Source organism: Scyliorhinus torazame, chromosome 14 (genome assembly GCF_047496885.1).
Source record: "Scyliorhinus torazame isolate Kashiwa2021f chromosome 14, sScyTor2.1, whole genome shotgun sequence".
NCBI classification, from domain to species: Eukaryota; Metazoa; Chordata; class Chondrichthyes; order Carcharhiniformes; family Scyliorhinidae; genus Scyliorhinus; species Scyliorhinus torazame.
This window is the reverse complement of record NC_092720.1, coordinates 132478524-132499749: the sequence shown is the minus strand read 5'-3', so window position 1 is coordinate 132499749 and position 21226 is coordinate 132478524. Positions and strand designations below refer to the sequence as shown.

At 45.7% G+C, this 21226-nt stretch overlaps 1 protein-coding gene, 1 long non-coding RNA gene and 1 pseudogene across 2 annotated transcripts in view; 2 read left to right on the top strand and 1 right to left on the bottom strand.

The window, feature by feature from the left end:
- Positions 1–21226, top strand: part of LOC140390054 (glypican-1-like) — a 311113-nt gene that overhangs the window by 127087 nt on the left and 162800 nt on the right. Inside the window, exon 2 of the mRNA XM_072474915.1 lies at positions 18824–18982. Coding sequence (XP_072331016.1) covers positions 18824–18982 — 159 coding nt within the window. The remainder of the gene's footprint in view (positions 1–18823; positions 18983–21226) is intronic.
- On the bottom strand, positions 1663–8779 carry LOC140390056 (uncharacterized). The gene is made up of 3 exons (XR_011934544.1): positions 8668–8779; positions 7964–8062; positions 1663–2229 (listed from the first exon to the last, which is right to left on the bottom strand). It is a non-coding gene; the product is annotated as an uncharacterized lncRNA (long non-coding RNA).
- On the top strand, positions 9647–10156 carry LOC140390055 (peptidyl-prolyl cis-trans isomerase A pseudogene; annotated as a pseudogene).

Here is a 21226-nt window from a genome sequence, read left to right as displayed (position 1 = left end):
CTAATCTGGAGATGTTAACTATTTGATTTACTTGCCAATGTACAAAGACTAATGAAAATGAAGGCTGTTAAGTAAACGCTTAAACCATTTTTACATTTAGGGTTTACTCTTCTTCAAATCATTCAAGTGGTCAGATTGTGAGTGATTTTGAAGTCTTTAGATTTTATTTTTCACTTTGTTCTATTGCAGTGCTCTCCTTTGGGTCCAAACCAAACACACATGCTAACATTAAAGATGAACAGTACGAAGTCTTACAACACCAGGTTAAAGTCCAACAGGTTTGTTTCGATGTCACTAGCTTTCGGAGCGCTGCTCCTTCCTCAGGTGAATGAAGAGGTATGTTCCAGAAACATATATATAGCCAGATTCAAAGATGCCCGACAATGCTTGGAATGCGAGCATTAGCAGGTGATTAAATCTTTACAGATCCAGAGATGGGGTAACCTCAGGTTAAAGAGGGGTGTATATATATATATATATATATATATATATATGTTTCTGGAACATACCTCTTCATTCACCTGAGGAAGGAGCAGCGCTCCGAAAGCTAGTGACATCGAAACAAACCTGTTGGACTTTAACCTGGTGTTGTAAGGCTTCGTACTGTGCTCACCCCAGTCCAACGCCGGAATCCCCACATCATTAAAGATGAAAACATTGCCCCTGTAAAAGTTTAACCCCGTAACCTTTAGCTGAATAAATTGGTCTCAAAATTCTACATGGCAATGGCTTCTGTCTAGGGTTTCCAATCCTCCAGGATAGTTCTGAAACCTCCAGAGATTAAAGGTGAATCTCTTGGACACTGCATTGAGCAACTGAGGAGAAAAATCACACGGCATTTTTAAAAATGGAGGTTTTTTTTTTCTATCGTCTTTGAACACCTGTTTAGAAGAGGCACCTGGTTGTAAGAAAGGTGGTCACATGAAGGAATCTCCCAAGAGTGTCCCCAGCGAAAGAGTAATGACAGCCCTACACGGGATACGGCGGTGCTCCGAGTGACTGGCATCGATGGCAGCACCAACCAGAGCAGGACACCGTTTTATTTTTATTGCCCAAGGATATAGGCCAACAATGTCAGAAAGTCCTGGTCCATTGTCGCAATTGTTTGATATTGATGGAGTCAGAGAATGTTTGCAATGGAGCTAGAGATCATGGCCGAGGAGATCGGGGGCTCAGCCAATGCGTTCCTATAGTAACAGAGCACCACCTTTTATAAGAAGGTGTTTGGCAGAGAGACTGAAGTGCGAGATTAGCCTGACTGCCTTTTAGCTTTGGGATGGTGGATTAGGGTGCAGTTTGGTCTGTCAGGAGAGAGGACGTTTGAGTAAATACGCCTCGTACGGCGGCTGGAACATTTCATCAACACAATAGCGGAAATGATTTCCCTCAAAACGGTTTTTAGAAACAAATTAACTTCCTCAAACAAGCCCCTGGGGAGAACACATACAAATGGAAATGGTAGCAGGTGAACTGAGCAAATGAAGTTTAGAGTTGTCAGCTGGTTGCCAAGACTCGAAGAATTATTGCCGGCGTTAAAATACCACAGAGCAGAAAAGCTCAGATCAAGGTAAGCTTTGATTTCACCTTTTTCGAACGAGAAGGCTGATTCCTGAGTCTCGCGACAAAAATAAAGGTTTTTGTTTTGGGGGGGGGGGGGGGCGGGTTCATATTAATTTTAAATGACAAATGGAAAGATTTTTATTTGTGTAGTGCCTTTCATGACTACTGGCCATCCTGAAGCATTTTGTAGGCAATTAAGGATTTCTGACGTGTAGCCACCTTTGGGGAAACACAGGAGCCAATTTCCACGCAGCAAACCCTCACAAGCACCAATGTGATAACGACCAGATAGTTTATCTTTTGATGTTGATTGAGGGATACTTATTGCCAGGACGTGATGGATAACTCTCCTGCTTTCTGCCACAGGATCTCTTCTATCCACCTGCGAGAGTAGATTGGAGCTCCAGTTTAACGCCTCAACCTGAAAGATGGCACCTCTGACAGTGCGGCACTCTTTGGTATTGCACTGATGTGTCAGCCTAGATTGTGGTGCTGAAGCCTTGGGCTGCAGCTTGAACTCCCAACCTTCTCGGTAGCACAATGGTTGACACTGTTGCTTCACAGCGCCAAGGTCCCAGGTTCGATTCCAGGCTTGGGTCACTGCCTGTGCGCAGTCTGCACGTTCTCCCTGTGTCTGCGTGGGTTTCCTCCGCGTGCTCCGGTTTCCTCCTACAAAAGACCCGAAAGACATGATGTTAGGTGATTCTGAATTCTCCCTCAGTGTACCCGAACAGGCGCCGGAGTGTGGCGACTAGGGGATTCTCACAGTAACTTCATTGCGGTGTTAATGTAAGCCTACTTGTGACAATAATGAAGATTATTAGATTATTATTATTATGATTCTGAAGCACAAGCTGAATGAAACACAGCTGATGCTAAGATAGAACTTGCATTTATGTAGCATTTTCCACAGCTTTCGGATGTGCCAACACACCTTGCAGCCAATGAAATCCTTTTCAAGTGGAGCCACCGTGTAATCTAGGAAACGCTGACAGCCAATTTGCGCACAGCAAACTCCCATAAGCAGCAATGAGATAAATGTTCCGACCACCTGTTCAAAGTGTTGGTTGACATGTAAGTATTGGTCAAGGCAGCAGAAAGAAATTCCCCGTTCTTCATAATTCCATGGGATCTTTTACACCTATGTCAGAGGGAACGTCATCTACCATCCCAATCAAAGATAGCACCTCTTGAGGGTGCCGCAATACACTGAGGAGAATCATTAAAGACAGCACCTTCAAAGTACAGCACAGTGCTCACAATTTCAGCACAGGCTCACTCTGTCAGGTTCATATCTTTGAAAGTGAGGACATCATTCTGGAGGAGAATCTCACAAGCATGGAGGTTAAGGTTTCCTTGAAGCTACACGAGTGTGGGACTGCACAGCAATCCATAATGTAACATGGAGTGAAACAAGCAAGTGTTACTCATCCTGCCTTTCCTTTCACATGTGTGGTAAGGGGTGGTAATGTGTCATCTTAAAGGACTGCACAGTGCAACAAATAAGGCACGCACAGCAAAAATAAATTAGACATTGCAGGTAATTCATCTTATTAAGCAGCTTGGGGCAGTTTATACCTGTTGCTGACTGCTTAGGAATAGATGCAGTTTTGTTTGTGGATGACCTCCCAACTTGTGTGACTTATTTCCTGAAAACTGTCCAGGACCTGCAGTCCCCATTTTAATCTGAGCCCATAGATACTGTCGTCTAGACAATGGGGTAAGCTCGTGATCCAACTTCTGGAGCTCAAGTCGTCTTGAGCTGGTTGACAGGAGGTTTGCGGAGGTGACCCGCCTACTGCTCCTTCTTCGTTGCTTGGCAAATAGTCTCTATGGACTAGGCATCCTCGCCTTCCAGTCATCCTGACTCACCTGCTTGTCCTCCTTTCCTCGCTATTTGACCAGTCTAGAGTAAAGTTGAACTTGCACATTCTCCCCGTGTTTGCATGAGTTTCACCCCCACAACCCAAAGATGTGCAGAGTAGGTGAATTGGCCACGCTAAATTGCCCCTTAATTGGAAAAATGAATTGAGTACTCAAATTTTTTTTAAAATAGAGTAAAGTTGAAGAAGAGACTTCATAAGAGATGTATAAGATATGCAATGCTATCGAGGTAGGATAAATTAGTGTTACAGAGAAGGCAGGCCACGGCATAAATTTAATCTAGTGCAAAATAGTTTCCAAAGAAATGTTAGAGTTTTCTCATTCAGAGCGAGATAAATATTTGTCTTCATTTACTGTGTGGATTAGTGATAAAAGCCAAGATACTAAATACATTAGAAGTGCGGTAGAATGCCAGAATGGGAAAGGGAGTGTTTTGAGAAAGAAGATTTGTGACTTTTGTGACCTCAGAATATCCCAAAGTGTTTTGCAGCCAATTAACTACTTTTGTAGTACAGTCACTGTTGCAGGAAACATGGCCACCAACTTGTACACAGCAAGATTCCATGAACAACAATGTGATAATGACTAGGTAAATTGTTTACGTAACCTGTTGATTGAGGAATAAATATTTGCCAGGATACCATGGAGAACTCCTCTGTTCCTCTTTGATATATTGCCCTGAGATCTTTACAATCACCAGTCTCGTGCCTTGTCTAAAAAGCTGCACCTCAGCACTTGCACACGCATCAGCTTAGATTGTGTTCAAGTCTCTGGCATGGGACTTGAACCCACAACCGTCTGATTCAGAGACCTCAATGCTAGTCATTGAACCACGGCTGATGAGAAGGACCACGGAATGGCCTTCGCTTGTGTTTCCCACTTCTTTGGAGCCAGATTGGAAGACATTTTGCAGCTGTTGTGGTATTAAAAAAATGTAGTTACAGCCATGGTATCAGATTCAAAATTACGAGAGAATGAATAGGGTCAAAATCAATGCCAAAGTGGATTGCACTGAAAGCTCATCCTCTCAGACAATCCCACTTAATTAAATAGATATGAGGAAAGTATTGGAAAAATGTGAAACTCCTGAGCAATGTTGGTTTACAGTTACTCAACCACTGGGAATGGATATTGGTGCGAAGCTGTTGAAGTTTGGACGCCCGGGTTTGGCCCCGGGTCACTGTCCGTGTGGAATTTGCACATTCTCACCGTGTTTGCGAGGGTCTCACTCACACAACCCAAACGATGTGCAGCGTAGGTGGATTGGCCACGCTAAAATTGCCCCTTAATTGGAAAAAAAGAATTGGGTACTCCAAATTTTTTTTAAAATGAAGTTTTGACACAATTTGAAGAAAGAATTTTGTATCCTTGCAGCACTCTTTGATTTAAAAAAAAAAAAAAAAAATCTGAATCAAGGTGTGAGCCCTATTCCTCAGCCTCGCCAGTTCCTGATCTCGGATTCCACTCTTAGCCTTGCCATTCCTTTCGTTCATTCAGAATGTGGCCAACACGTTGTCATAATATACACCCATGCACATCATGAGGTAAAAGCAGGCAGTGACAGACACCCAGGTGAGCCAATCAACATACAGAACACAACCAATCACCAGACAGAACACCAGAGGGGGGGCTTCCAACTATAAAACACACGAGGCATCAGCACTCCGCCTCTTTCCACTGGTGACAACTGTAGTGACAGTCAGGGTGTACAAATCATTCAACACCTTCTACACGTGGATCAGAGCTAGCCTGGTCCAGATAGTTAGAGCTAGTTTACTTAGAGTAGTAGAGAGTCAACCCACAGGCAGCTGTGTGCTTCGTTACTGCAGTTCAATAAATCTTATTGAACCAATGCCTACGTTTGGTGTATGCTTTATCGTTTATCTGCATCGTGTTGCAGGCTGTGTTACCCCAGGGTGAATAACACGACACACGTTTGAGTATGAGCCTGCAAAATCCTTTTCCAACATGCCAATGGTGTGGGATAAGAGCGGGAGAATCTCCTAACAGCCATGTTTGATGTGGAGTGGCGCTCCTCAAGCTATAAGCCTCTCTGGCGACAGGCTAGCAGCTTGTTCCAGGAAAACATTTACTGTGGAAACAGATGAAAGTCTGCCTTGTGGACCACTCGGCGCGGGAAGAGAAACAACAACATAAAGGACATTAACAAGGCTTTTATCTCGTTGCTGCTTGAGTGGAGCTAAATGGCTGCCACACTTGCCTACATCATTTCAAAGTGTTCCATCAAAAGCCAAGGGCTTTGAGCGTGTGCAAGTGCTGGGAGACATGACAAGATGCTATATTGGCACTAGTTCTTCTTTAACCTGTGGGTTTGGACCAGAGTGTTAAACTTTATTCAGTGCTGCAATATATTGCTAATTATTCTCCAATAATGTTTCCTGTGGCTTTGGCACAAACTTAAAGGTGTCAATTCTGGAGAGAGGAACACTTGCTCTCTTTGCCAAACCTCCTATCATTTTACCTGAGCGGCTGGTAGCGGGCCAATGAATATATCTGTGCTGTGGATCAGTGCCCATGAGGAACAGGGTTGAATGCATTACTCAACTCGGGCTATGCAAGGAGAGAAAGAACTTGGTGTTTATGCAGTGCCCTTTATTAACCTCCAGGCAGCCCAAGTTGCTTTACAACCAGTGAAGTGATTTTGAAGTATTGTCACTGCTGTAATGTAGACCGACCGAGCAGCCACTCTGTGCATAACATGGTCCCGCAAGCAACAGTAAGAAAATTGGCCAGATCATCTGTTTTTGTGATGATAGCTGAGGGACAAATATTGTCCAGGACAACGGGAAGAATTCTCTTTCGAAATACTGGGATCTTTTGCATTCACCTAAGCGGGCGGACTTGGCATCAGCTTAAAAGTCAAAACTTGAAGGATGGCACCCCCAGTACAGCGCTGGAGTCTGATCAAAGGATTCCTGCACAATGGTTACTTGACTCATTAGCTGTAGTGGAAGATCAGGTAATATATAGGAATCAAAGTTATTGTGCAGACACACCTAGCTGGTGTCACTAACCAATTCTCTAGCCATTACCAGCTCACTGGCTACATCGAAGATTCTGATGGTCCCAGGGAAATGCGACAAACTCCAGCCCAAGGCCCTGGATTTGAACAATGTCTTGTTCTCACTTTGCTGGTGGAGTGGCAGACACAAACCAAGCTGTCAGGCAGCTGCTGTCAAGCCGAGATCAAAGTGAGTGTTATTATTAGAACATGACAGGCCCTGACTAGCAGCCGACTGATTACTGACTCATTGTGGGTCTCGTCTCTTGCTGCTTGTCAACATGGGAGTAGATAAGAGTGGAGTGGTATTCACTGAGGGTTTAAAGCAGCTGCATTGGTCATGCCTCGACTGTTGTTCAATGTCATTAAAAGAATATCTTGACCATTGAAGACCTCAGTCAGTATTGGGAAAACTGGTTAGTGCTGTCATTAGGTTAGTGCCAGGTGGAAAAGCAGTTATTATCATAGAATTTACAGTGCAGAAGGAGGCCATTCGGCCCATCTAGTCTGCACCGGCTCTTGGAAAGAGCACCCTACCCAAGGTCAACACTGCCACCCTATCCCCATAACCCAGTAACCCCACCCAACACTAAGGGCAATTTTGGACGCTAAGGGCAATTTATCATGGCCAATCCACCTAACCTGCACATCTTTGGACTGTGGGAGGAAACCGGAGCACCCGGAGGAAACCCACGCACACACGGGGAGGATGTGCAGACTCCGCACAGACAGTGACCCAAGCTGGAATCGAACCTGGGACCCTGGAGCTGTGAAGCAATTGTGCTATCCACAAGGCTACCGTGCTGCCCTTAATCTGAAAGATTTGGTGGCTCGGGGAGGGGGGGAGAGCCTGTCTTTCACAACCGTGTTAGGAGGTCTTCTCTCGGTTCTTCCAACTCTAATTCTCTACCTTTCTTCCCTGAATGCCTACAGCAGGCCTCTGATTCATTCATGGTTTATTTAAGCCCCCTCAGCCTTGGCCCTGTCCCTGCTGGTGGTTTAGCTCAGTGGGCTAGACAGCTGGTTTGTGATGCAGAACAAGGCCAGCAGCGCGGGTTCAATTCCCGTACCAGCTGAGAACTCTGAATTCTCCCTCCGTGTACCCGAACAGGCGCCGGAATGTGGTGACTAGGGGCTTTTCACAATAACTTCATTGCAGTGTTAATGTAAGCCTACTTGTGACAATAAAGATTATTTAAATTTTATTTTTGACAGAGTAGCACGACTCAAAGTCATATTCTGCTTTTATGCCCTTTTTGTCCAGTATTGCATGCTTCAGTGTTGTTCTCTATCCTCTACACCACTATTCCACTGTACAACAGTCAGTGTCAGATTGCTAAATTGAGGTAAATTGGCCTTTGTTAGCCTTGGATCCTCGACGTCAGAACCTGCCGTGCCAGTATATTCACACACATACTCGCACACTCAACCTGACCATCACTAGGTACAAATGCATGAGAAAGATCTTGTTGAATCCTGGCCCGCCCATTACTGCACCTGATAGTTTCTTAAACCATCCCAGGGTTTTCACCTCCATCAGAAATCCATTCCGCATGTTGATCATTTTGTGTGAATGGGAACCTCCTGTTATCAATCCTAAAGTTTAAAAAAAAAAAAAATCACTGCTGATGCTGGAACCTGAAATAAAAACAGAAAAACTCAACAGGTTTGGGAGCGTCTGTGGAGAGTGTGACGGTACCGGACCTGACCCCTAATTTATATTAGGAAACCGAAAAGAAACCCCAACAATCTTTCAATTTGTAAACTGTGAGGAAAGAATACTTCAGCCCCAGGAGTGATTCCACTGACAAATAGGGATTTTGTATTAAAACAAACTTTATTAGGGCAGCACGGTGGCGCAGAGCGTTAGCTCTGCTGCCTCACGGCGACGAGGTCCCAGGTTCGAACCCGGCTCTGGGTCATTGTCCGTGTAGAGTTTACACATTCTCCCCGTGTTTGCGTGGGTTTCGCCCCCACAACCCAAAGATGTGCAGGCTAGGTGGACTGGCCACGCTAAATTGCCTCTTAATTGGAAAAAATGAATTGGGTACTCTAAATTTATTTTAAAAAACAATAAAAACCAAACAAACTTTATTGTTACCACGAGATTAACCCCATTAATATCCAAGGAAAACACAGCTTTTCAATTAACATTTAAATAGTTATTTTTGGAAAAAATAAAGAAAGGTCTTTGTGCTCACCCTGACCCTTGGCGGTGCCACCTTGGCATCTGGGCACCCATTGGGGAGCGACGTAGCCGGTAGATCGCACCCATTGGCACTAGTATGCCTCCTTTGTGTCTGCGTGACCAGAGCTGGAGATGAAAATGAGATGTGATCTTTCCAGAGTGTGTACAGTTTGATCACCATCCACTTCTCAGATTTCAATTATGCAAATTCCCCACACTGGTCAACTGCTACTGATTAATAAAGTTAACACTCAATGGCTTACAGATTGATTCACAAAGTCCTTTGGAGAGAAGATTTCAGAAGTCAGTCTGAGAAACGCAACTCCTTTCTTCAGAAACCAGAGCAAAACTCTAAAAATGAAACTAAAAACAGACCCAGTTCCTCCAATGAGTGGCATCACAGCGTTAACCCAGCGTGAACCCTGTCACTGTGTTAACCCTTAATCACAGACGTAGCAGACATATTGGGTGGAATTTAATGGAAACATTTCGAAGTTCATTTGTGGCAGGTTTTTCAGGGTGTTTTCTGCCAGCGAGTTCCCCACCACTGTCAAACGACATTCAGTCACTTTTTTGGGCCCTGGGGAGTTTCTCACCGGTTTAGTCCACACTTAGAATCTTTTTCAGCACTGGGAAGCTGAACTCCTAGATTGGGCCGCCATTTTGAAAGGTGCCCTGATCACTAAGTGTGGTTGTGGGTTCCACCATGGGCAATTTCACCCCCCCCCCCCCTACCCCCCACACACACATGGGCATTACTCCAAGTGAGGACACCCCGCTATGGAATCCCTGGGGCCATCCTCTTCAGGCTCCTCCATGCCCCTTTCAGGCCCCTCTCTCCTCCAGGACCCCCCCCCCCAACCCGTCATCCTCCCCAACCTCCCAGAGGCCCCTTCTTACCTGCCCTGCACTCCCCACCCTTAATACCCCCCTCCACGATTGCTGCAAAGATCCCCCACGCCCTCGGCACACAGACTAAGATCTTTTCCCGTTATTCAGCAATCAGGATGGCTGCTCCGAATCCCCACGTTTTCATGGACATTTCTGCGAGCGGTGAACCCCTGGGCCGGATCGTGATGGAGCTCCACGCCGATGTGGTTCCGAAAATTTGCGTGCATTGTGCACTGGTGAGAAGGGGTTTGGTTACAAGGGCTCGATATTCCACAGAGTCATTTCTGATTTCATGTGCCAGGGTGGTGACTTCACCAAGCACAATGGCACTGGTGGGAAGTCCATCTACGGTGAAAGGTTTAAGGATGAGAATTTCAAACTGACGCACACAGGACCTGGTATCCTGTCCATGGCTAATGCTGGGCCAAATATAAATGGATCCCAGTTCTTTCTCTGCACCGTGAAAACTGCATGGTTGGATGGAAAACATGTTGTGTTTGGCAAAGTGATAGACAGGATGGGTATTGTGAAGAAAATGGAAAAATATGGAAGCCAAAGTGGCAAAACCAGCAAGAAAATTGCCATCTCTGGATTGTGGGCAGCTGAACTAATTGTAATTGCAAATAGCATTGCCCAATTTCAATAAAATGTGATCATTTACGCTGAAAAAAGCGACCCTGATCCTTGGCGGTGCCACCTTGGCATCTGGGCACCCATTGGGGAGCGACGTAGCCGGTAGATCGCACCCATTGGCACTAGTATGCCTCCTTTGTGTCTGCATGACCAGAGCTGGAGATGAAAATGAGATGTGATCTTTCCAGAGTGTGTACAGTTTGATCACAGTCTCCTCTGCATTGTGATTTGGAGCTTGACTTGTGACCAATTCCACCGCCCCTCCTCCACCCCCAGCACCATGGGCAGGTAGGATGGGGGATGACTGCTGCCATGAGAGTGCGCAGATTTCTTGTTTCTTTACCTTTGTTTCACATGAGAGAGCAGGTGCAAGTAGCATTGACTCAAAAGTTTAATGGATTTCACACACCCGGTGCCACTGCACTTAAAGCAATGAATATGGCAGACTGGCCATCTTGGTAATCTGCAGTCTCTCTAACACTGTTATCAGCATCTACCTCACAATGTCCACACAATAAGCTAAACCATGAATGAAAGGTCAGCTCCATTCCACAGGAAATTAGATTTGAACATGAGGCAAGTGGATGCCAAAGGATGAAAGGACTTGCCTATATATTGAGTCTTTAACATCCTCAGGAAATCTTAAAGTGCCTCACAACCGATTAAGTTCATTTGTGGTCTGATGGCAGCACGGTGGCGCAGTGGTTAGCCCTGCTGCTTCACGGTGCCGAGGTCTCCGGTTCGATCCCGGATCTGGGCCACTGTCCGTATGGAGTTTGCACATTCTCCCCGTGTCTGCGTGGGTTTTGCCCCACAACCCAAAGATGTGCAGGGTAGGTGGATTGGCCACGCGAAATTGCCCCTTAAAGTCCATTTGTGGTCTAATCACCCTTGCACTGTGGGTAATAGCCCAATTTGTGCACAGCAAGCTCCCACAGCAGCAATCTGATAACGGCCGGTATTTTCTGTTTTATCAATGGTATTTCTCCTCTTCCTTGAAATAATGGCAAAGGATCATTTGGAATCAATCCATGTCTGCCCTCTCTGATAGGTTTTTCTGTTATTCTTTCTCGGGCTTCACTGGCTAGGCCAGTATTTATTGCCCATCCTTAATTGCCCTCCAGAGGACATTTTGCGAGTCAACCACAATGCTGTGGGTGTGTCACATGTAGGCCAGACCAGGTAAGGGTGGCAGGTTTCACTCTCTAAAGGGCATAAGTGAGCCAGATGATATTTTATGACCAAAACAATGGCATCATGGTCATTATTAAAATATTTTTCATTCCAGATTTTTATTGAATTCAAATTTCACTATCTGCCTTAGTGAGATTGCCCTGGGTTTCTGAATTGCTTGCCCAGTGACAATACCACTATGCCACTGCCTCCTCTTTAAGGCTCGCATTCAAAGTATCGTCTTGCATCTTTGACTTTGTCTATATACATGTTTCTGGAACCTGTGGAAGGAGCAGTGCTCCGAAAGCTAGTGATTCGAAACAAACCTTTTGGACTTTAACCTGCTGTTGTAAAACTTCTTCTTGTCCTCTTTAAGGGGTTGGGACTGTAATTATCTCACAATTTGAATGAATCATTTGTAAAACACACCTTTTGAAAGTTTAGTTCAGTTGGCTGATCAGCTGGTTCCTCGATGCGGCGCGAAGCCAGCAGCGTGGGTTCAACTCCCGTAACGGCTGAGGGTATTCATGAAGGCCCTGTCTTCTCAATCTTGCCCCTCACCTGAGATATGGTGACCCTCGGGTTAAATCATTACCAGTCAGTTCACCCCCTCAAAGGGGAAAGCAGCCTATGGTTATCTGGGACTATGGTGACTTAAAATTAATAAACACTTCAAAAGTGCTTTTAAAATCTTTACTAGTGTCACAAGTAGGCTTACCTTAACAGTGCAATGAAGTTACTGTGAAAATCCCCATGTCGCTGTAATGTTTTTGTCGGATGGCCTGATTTATATGACACGAACACTTGTAGATAAAGCTATAAACGATTTATTAACATTAACTGTGGGTAAACTATATAGAAAACAACAGGGCAGCATGGTAGCATAATGGTTAGCACAGTTGCTTCACAGCTCCAGGGTCCCAGGTTCAATTCCCGGCTTGGGTCACTGTCTGTGCGTAGTCTGCACGTTCTCCCCGTGTCTCTGTGGGTTTCCTCCGGGTGCTCCGGTTTCCTCCCACAGTCCAAAGATGTGCGGGTTAGGTGGATTGGCCATGATAAATTGCCCATAGTGTCCAAAAAAGGTTAAGTGGGGGTTACTGGGTTACAGGGATAGGGTAGAGATGTGGGCTTGAGTAGGGTGGTCTTTGTAAGGGCCGGTGTAGACTCAATGGGCCAAATGGCCTCCTTCTGCACTGTAAATTCTATGATTTACAGCATAAATAACAGCATGGTCATGCACTAGCAACCTCTCTCTCCGGCTTCCTCGAGCCAGTCTGAGGGGCTCACCTGACTCTAACATTCACTTATCTACTAATGAGACTCCTAGTGGTCAGTCGGTGAATTACAACGCAACCATGATATCGCCACAGTTGCCACACTCCGGCACCTGTTCGGGTACGATGAGGGAGAATTCAGAATGTCCAATTCACCTAACAAGCATGTCTTTCGGGACCTGTGGGAGGAAACTGGGGCGCCTGGAGGAAACCCACGCAGACACGGGGAGACCGTGCAGACTCCGCACAAAAGGTGACCCAAGCCGGGAATCGAACCCGGGACCCTGGCGCTGTGTAGCAACAGTGCTAACCACTGTGCCACCGCGCCGCTCATTTTCATTGGTTGTAAAGCATTCGAGAGGTTCGCAGGGCAGGAAGAATGCTATATATAATGCAAGTTTCTTATTTGTTACTTTTTTAATATAAAGAGATTGCTGATGACCTCATTGGAGGAACTGACTCAGAAAAGTTAACACTGCTGATGTAATGGGGCTGAGTGCGAAAGACTCAATCACTCAGCACTCGAGTTAATGATGACCTTTATTGATGTTAATTACACTCTCCTTAGCATACGGTGAAGTCGCTGACTCACTATAAAGCCTCACCTGGCGCTGTCAGCACAATTCAACATGCAAAGCTATAATTTAACAAAAAGCGATGAAGAGTAAAGTGGAAAGAAAAGGCTGGCTTGTGTAAATAATAACTTCTGCCGTGATTTAAAAATAGATGCGGGAAATGTCGCTCCCTCCCTTCAGATAAAACACTAACCTCCGTGAGTTCTTGTCCCGTTATTTGACACGCTCGCCATTCATGCTTAACCTTTGCAAATGCGAATTGAGGCCACTTTTGAACACGCACAGCCCATCCCAGTGTATGCACTATTCAGCACATCCCTCGGTCTCCCAAAGGCTATGTTGCAAGCTGGGGCTGAGCTGGAGGACAAAGGGCTGAGAGGCCAGACTTTACAATGACAACTGGGCACTCATAGCCCACCTCTGAATTGTATCAGGTTCACAGAAACGGAATGTGTTGTGCAAAGAATGTGTAATCTCTCGTGAGGCGGGGGGGGGGGGGGGGAAGGGATTCACCGTCTGCCGTAACCCCAAATTCCACCATTCGCTACCACCCTGCCCTCCCCCACCTGCAGCTATTTTACATTGGATTAAATCCTGGCACTGCGCCAATCATCCGAGACCCTTTATTCCCTGCAGTTTAAAGAAAATGTGAAAAATTTGCATTTAGAACCGTGCCTTTCATGACCTCTAAATTTCCCAAGACACTTTACAGCTAATGAAGTACTTTTGAAATGCGTTCCCTGTTGTAGTGTGGGAAACACGGCAGCTAATTTGTGCACAGCAAGCTCCCACAGAAGGCAATGGGATAATGCACAGATAATCTATTCGTGTTAGTTGAGGAATTACTATAGGTTAGGACACTGAGGTGAACCTCCCTGTTCTTTTTTGAAATAGCGCCATGGGTTATGATGTGTCCACTCGAAAGGGTCGATGGTGCCTAAGTTTAGCATCTCATCCGAAAGGCAGTGCCTGTAACAATGCTGCATATTAATTACATATTATCATAGAATTTACAGTGCAGAAGGAGGCCATTCGGCCCATCGAGTCTGCACCTGCTCTTGGAAAGAGCACCCTACCCAAGGTCAACACCTCCACCCTATCCCCATAACCCAGTCCAACACTAAGGGCAATTTTGGACGCTAAGGGCAATTTATCATGGCCAATCCACCTAACCTGCACATCTTTGGACTGTGGGGGGAAACCGGAGCACCCGGAGGAAACCCACGCACACACTGGGAGGATGTGCAGACTCCGCACAGACAGTGACCCAAGCCGGAATCGAACATGGGACCCTGGAGCTGTGAAGCAATTGTGCTATCCACAATGCTACTGTGCTGTTCGCAGGTGGTGGGCATGACTGGCGAATCTCTTGAGCCCCTATAAACAGACAGAGACTGAACCGCGATGGTCGGATTAGCAATGCTTGCAAAGTGTGACACGAGAATAAATATGAACGTGTGTAAATGTTGTCTCCAGTCCCATCCTTCATCTATTGGCTTTCTGGAATAGACCAATGCACTCCCTCGCATTGGAGTGTCAGCCTAGATTATGTGACTGCATCTCTGGAGTGCAATTCAAACCCACAACCGCGGACTCATAGACAAGAGTGTTACCAACTGAGCCCCTCGCAGGTCTCACTGTCTGAGGTGGTCGCTTTGGGCCATGCAAAACCTGTCAGCCAACATGTAAAGCTGTGCGTCGTGCATCCAAATATCCACAGCTCAGCTAGCTTTGAGCCCCTCTCTACCTTTGTTGCAATTTATTTTTCCCCAAAGGACATGATAGGCTTGAGTTATTGCACGGGCCTATGCTTTTAACCCTTTGGATTTCCTACCTGGGGCATCACTCGTATGATTCTCTCATTTCTTAGCTTGCAGGTTCTGGGTTATCACCCAACCCCTGTCAGCATGGTGGAGGGAGAAGAAGGGTAAAAAGAGAGGCTTGATTTCCCTCTCTACTGCTGCCAGCTTGGGTTAAATAGGAGTGGGAAGGCCTGCAAGTCTCTACCCACAGTCTAAGGTTGTTGAATCCCAGTTGCTCTACCAGGGGGTTCGGGGTGAGGTGGAGGGGGGCGGGGGGGTGGGGTGGAGAGGTTCACTGGAAAACTGGACTGTGTTATTGCCAATGAAAATTCACTGCACCTCCTACATGGCTCAGTAGCATAATCCATGAATAGATGACTCAAATAGATTAGGGCAGTCACAGGTTTGATCCCCTAGTGTATGCTGCTTTACCTAGTCTGGGGTGACAATCCGAGTTCTAGCACCCAGGATAAAGAGGTGGTTAAAGGTGGCCAAACTCCTTGCTCCACATTTGCATCAAACAGTGACCCTGGAAGAGCTTGTACATGACCCGGGCTCAGTTTGTGATGCCACCTGCAGTTGAGTACTCGACTGACATGGCTCAGCCTAACACAAACTGCCATTGGAGAAGGTAGCTCTTGGTAACTGAACATGGGCTCCTTGAAGAGAGGAGAAAAGCTGACATGAAGGAGGACAAGAAGCCTTTGCACCTAATGGTTGCACATGGTGACGCAGGAATTTGTATTTTGGAAATTTACAGATCAAACTCAAACTGAACCGTCCAATTCTAAACCGGTTGGGTGGCAGCCATGTGTGAACTGGTTATTTGCTTTGTTTATTACCTTCTACCCAGCATTTGTGACAAATGGAAACATAGCAATGACTAAGCGACAAGGTCCATTTAATTCACCTATCATCCTGATAGTCATGTTACACACCAAAAATGGAGTTGTTGATGAACCATAGCAATCAATCCCTATCAATTAATTTACCGCAGACTCCGGCATGAGGTGAGGAAAACCCCAATGCTGGAAACCAGGGTCCAAAGTGACCTGTTTCTCCCAATGTCGGGTCGCAAATTACTCCTATATTGGTTCGAGGCAATTTCTAATGGGCATGGCTTGACAGGGCGAAACGGGCAATTGGCAGCCTCTAAGCTTCACGGGGCCCTGCAAGAAAGATGCAAACAAGTCATACACCAGCAGCATTTCCTTTAAGGTGTGCACATGCCTGGCTACACAAGAATCACAAAAGGACTGCATGGTGCTCCAAACAGACTGCGTACAGCTAAGGGAAATTAAAGGAACACTGATGTCCACACTCCATTAAAATGAAGATGATTGATGTGGAAAATGGAAATTGTTGCACTGATGTATTAGCGGACCATTTTCTGAGATTAGAGAGAAGGCCCCTTTTTGGGACAGAATAGAGGGTCCCATAATTTGCACCCAAGGCTCTGCATGCATTACAACTTGATGTACTGCCAGTCATATCACATGTTGGGTTTTGTGAACAATGTATGCATCAAGATGCTTGGATAGATATGTTCAATTCTTTATTCCACCTCCTCCAGGTTACTATCTTGGGGGATTACAGGTGTGATAGTTTTCAATTGTCCAATGCACATTTGAAATGAGGCTTCTCATCAGAACATACTCGCTACACAACTCCAAGAGTGCAAGACCTGAGATAGCCTCAGATTCCTTTATATTGATGCATCGCAAGTCGGATTGTTGACTATTGGGCGGTAGGCAGGAATTGGGTAAAATAAGATGAGGAATGGTTGATGCCATGAACCTTGCCTTGACCATAAATAGTCCTGTATGCCTCAGAAAATTGGGATCCATGGGAATGGGTAGATTAGTTAAGTGGCGTTTTAGGGATTTAAGAGGAATTGCCTTTTATTTTTAAGGATTACTTAGTGTTGTAGTCTTTGGGGGTTGTATTTGAATTAACGGTTGCTAAGATATTCACTGTATGTTTTAAAAGGTTAACTTGAGTTCATAGAATAAACATTGTTTTGCTTTAAAAAATGCTTTTCCATTTCTGCTCTACCACACCTGTAGAGTGGGCCGTGTGCTCCCCATACCACAATCTATTAAAAGTTGTGGGTCAGGTGAACTCCATGATACACTCTGGGGTTCTGTAAACACTGGCCCATAACAAAATTCAAGTTCTTGGAGTAGGACTTGAACCTACAACCTTCTGAGTCAAAGGTGAGAGTGTGACCAACCCGGCTACGGCCAATACAATATGATTGCTGTGCTAGCTTCAAACAATCAGTGCAGAAGAGGGCATATACTTGCAAGAGCTATCTGAATAGTCCCACTCACCCTCTTTCCCCAATGCCTTACAGCTTTTCCATTTTAAGTGTTGATCTAATTCCCTTTTGTAAGTCACCGTTGAATCTGCTCCCACCATCCTACCAGGCAATAAATTCCAGATCATAACTACTCGCTGTGTTTTAAAGCTTCCTTTAACCGTCACGTCTCTAAGGTGTCCGAAGCGTTCCATGAACCTGCCTCCACCACACTCTTAAGCAGTGCATTCTGGACCTTAACTACTCATTGTGTGAAAAAAATTCTCCTTGTGCTGACATAGCTTCTTTTGCCAATCACTTTGAATCTGTGCCCTCTCCTCGATTCTTTCATGAATGGGAACAGTTTCTCCTTATCTACTCTGTCCAGGCCCCCCATGATTTTGAACACCGTGGCGATATGGTGGCACAGTGGTCAGCACTGCTGCCTCTCAGTGCTAGGGACCAGGTTCGATTCTGGCCTCGTGTGACTGTGCGCAGTTTTCACATTCTCCCCGTGTCTGTAGGTTTCCTCTGGGCGCTCCGGTTTCCACCCAGAGTCCAAAGATGTGCGAGTTAGGTGGATTGGCCATGCTAAAATGCCCGTTGGTGTCCAAGCGATACGTAGGTTACAGAGATAGGACAAGGAAGTGGGGATAGGTAAGGTGTACTTTCAGAGGGTCGATGGACCAAATGGCCTCCTTCTGCACTGTAATGATTCTATGGATGAGAACTCCTCTCAACCTTTTCTTCCCGAAGGAAGACAGTCCTAACTTCTCCAATCCATCTTGATAACTGAAGTTCCCCATCCCTGGAATCTTTCTCGTCTTTCACAATGTGTGGCAACCAGAACTGGATTCAATACTCTAGCTGGGGCCAAACTAGTGTCAAAATAAGTTCCTTGTTCTTGTACTCTGAGCTCTACTAATAAAGCCGAGAATACTGCATGCTTTATTAACTGCTCTCTCCACCCCTCCTACCACCTTCACTGATCTATGCACATATACACCCAGGTCCCTCTGCTCCTGGACCCCCCTGAGAATTGTACCCTTTCTTTTATACTGATTCCCCATGTTCTTCCTACCGAAATGAATCACTTCACATTTCTCCACATTCAACGTTATTTGCCACCTGTCTGCCCATACATAATATGCCTATGTCCTTTTGAAGTTCTGCGCTATACTCCTCACAGGTCACAGTGCTTCCAGTTTTGAATCTTCCACAAATTTTGAAGTCAAAAGGAGAATTTGATTTCTCTGAAAAGGAAGAACGTGCAGGGTTACGGGGAGAAGGCGGGAAAATGGCACTTAGCGAATTGTTCATTCGGAGAGCCGGTGCAGACACGATGGACTGAATGGCCTCTCATTGTGACAACTCTGCGATCCTGTCAACTTTCAATGGGCCATTGGGAGATTACATTGGTGAAAATTTGGAAATGTTTTGGGCAGGCTTTTAGTTGGAAGCACGTTCTGCCCTCGCCGCCAACCTTCGTTTTTTTCAGATTTGGATGTGTTTTGTGTTTCAGGAGAGCACCTGCGAGTCTGCCCACAGGGTTACACCTGCTGCACCAGCGAAATGGAGGACAACCTGACCAAGAGGAGCCGCAGTGAGTTCGAGGCACTCGTGAGGAACGCTAGCCGTGCGGTGCAGGTGATGCTCACGGCGCAGTACAACAGCTTTGATGGTAAGTTCTGGACTTGTTGCCGGTTGTCCTGATCCTCAGGAATGGCCGAATGGGCCAGGCTGCGGGCATGTCGGGAAGAAGGAGATCGTGGCTTCCTGCCTGGAATATTTAGAGCAGGTTATGCAGGGGTGACGATGTGGTTGGGAGAAGGCACATCAGTGTTTATTATTGGAGGACTGACCTAGGTTCTGAGTTCTTACCTTCAAGCTGAGGATCTTGAAATGGCAAGAATGAAGTTGGCACAGCTGGTGCCATGCGTTCTCCCACTCCTAGCCTGTGTAAGATACTTCTGATGCAACATTGGTTTCATTATTCAAGTCGCTGAAAGGAACTCCTGGGCACCAGAGGTTGTCAGATAATGATTATTTGTGGCAATTTGCTGCATACAAATGCTGCCCTGTACATATAGACTACTGCCTGTGATCCATTCAAAGAGTCCGGATGATTTATATAGAGAAGTATGGATATCCAGGAGTGAGTTACAGGCCAGTACCTAATCAAGGAGTTTAAGTTAAGAAAATAATATATATTTTTCCATCAAGACCCAATGAATGTCTCTTACCACTTCACCACCAATTAATTTCTTTTTCAAGTGTGGGCTTCCACCTTCTTCCATCAGAAAAAAGATACCAAAGTTTGAGATCACGTACCAACCGACTCATGAACAGCTTCTTCCCTGCTGCCATCAGACTTTTGAATGGAGCTACCTCGTATTAAGTTGATCTTTTCTCTACATCCTAGTTACGACTGTAACATTACATTCTGCAGTCTCTCCTTCCTTCCCTGTGTACGGCATGCGTTGCCTGTATAGCATACAAGAAACAACACTTTTCACTGTATACTAATACATGTGACAATAATAAATCAAATCATCATAATAATCATTTAGTGTCATAAGTAGGCTTCAATGAAGTTACTGTGAAAAGCCCCTAGTCGCTGCTGGCTGTGTTCTCCATTACAGCTGTTTAGCCCACTGTGCTAAACCAGCCCCTCACCATTGGGTGAAAGCTGCAAGTAGTGTGGGGAACAGCAAGCTTCCGCAAATAGGACATTGACAAGGTGGTCCCTTTCTGGTGGGTTTGGTTCGGTGATGGATGTAGGAAAGATCACGACAACTCCCTGTCCTTCAGAAAGACGTGTGCTCGGATCTTCGTCCATCTCATCAGACGGTTAGGGCTTTGGTTCAACAGATGATCTGAAAGACGGTGAGTCCTATAGTGGGTCACAATCTCCTGACCTTGCTCTCTGTTCATGCTTTGGTGCTTTAAAAAAAAATTTAAAAAATGTTTTGAAATATTTTTGTCTCTCCCCAACGTTTGGCTTCTCGTTTTCTGATCAGCCATTGGTAGCTGGATCACTCTGCTGGGTTTGTGGATGCTTGGACTGTGGCCTTTGCACAGAGTACCCAGACTTAAGTCAACATAATCATGTGGTTCCTTCATAGCAAGAAACTAGATCGTTACACATCATCACCCTCATCAGACCAGTTAGCGATCATCGCTGGCACGCACTGCTACCCATTTTTCGAACTGGCATGGCATGGAAACAAAAGAGTGGATGCACAATGCTATCACGTTGGAGAGTGGCGCAAAGAGGCTTTGCTCTTCCAAAATCTGGGGATGTAAAGGCCGCGATCTAATGGAAAAGTTTTTAAGTGTCATTTCAGGCGGCTGGGAATTTCTCCCCGGCTCTGTCGGCGGGTTCCGCACCGCTCTCTAGCCACACTTTGGATTGGATTGGATTGGATTGGATTTGTTTATTGTCACGTGCACCGAGGTACAGTGAAAAGTATTTTTCTGCGAGCAGCTCAACAGATCATTAAGTACATGAGAAGAAAAGGAAATAAAAGAAAATACATAAAAGAAAAAAACATAAAAGAAAATACATAATGGGGCAACACAACATATACAATGTAACTACATAAGCACCGGCATCGGGTGAAGCATACATGGTGTAGTGTTAATGAGGTCAGTCCATATGAGGGTCTTTTAGGAGTCTGGTGACAGTGGGGAAGAAGCTGTTTTTGAGTCTGTTCATGCGTGTTCTCAGACTTTTGTATCTCCTGCCCGATGGAAGAAGTTGGAAGCGTGAGTAAGCCGGGTGGGAGGGGTCTTTGATTATGCTGCCCGCTTTCCCCAGGCAGCGGGAGGTGTAGATAGAGTCAATGGATGGGAGGCAGGTTTGTGTGATTGACTGGGCTGTGTTCACGACTCTCTGAAGTTTCTTGCGATCCTGGGCCGAGCA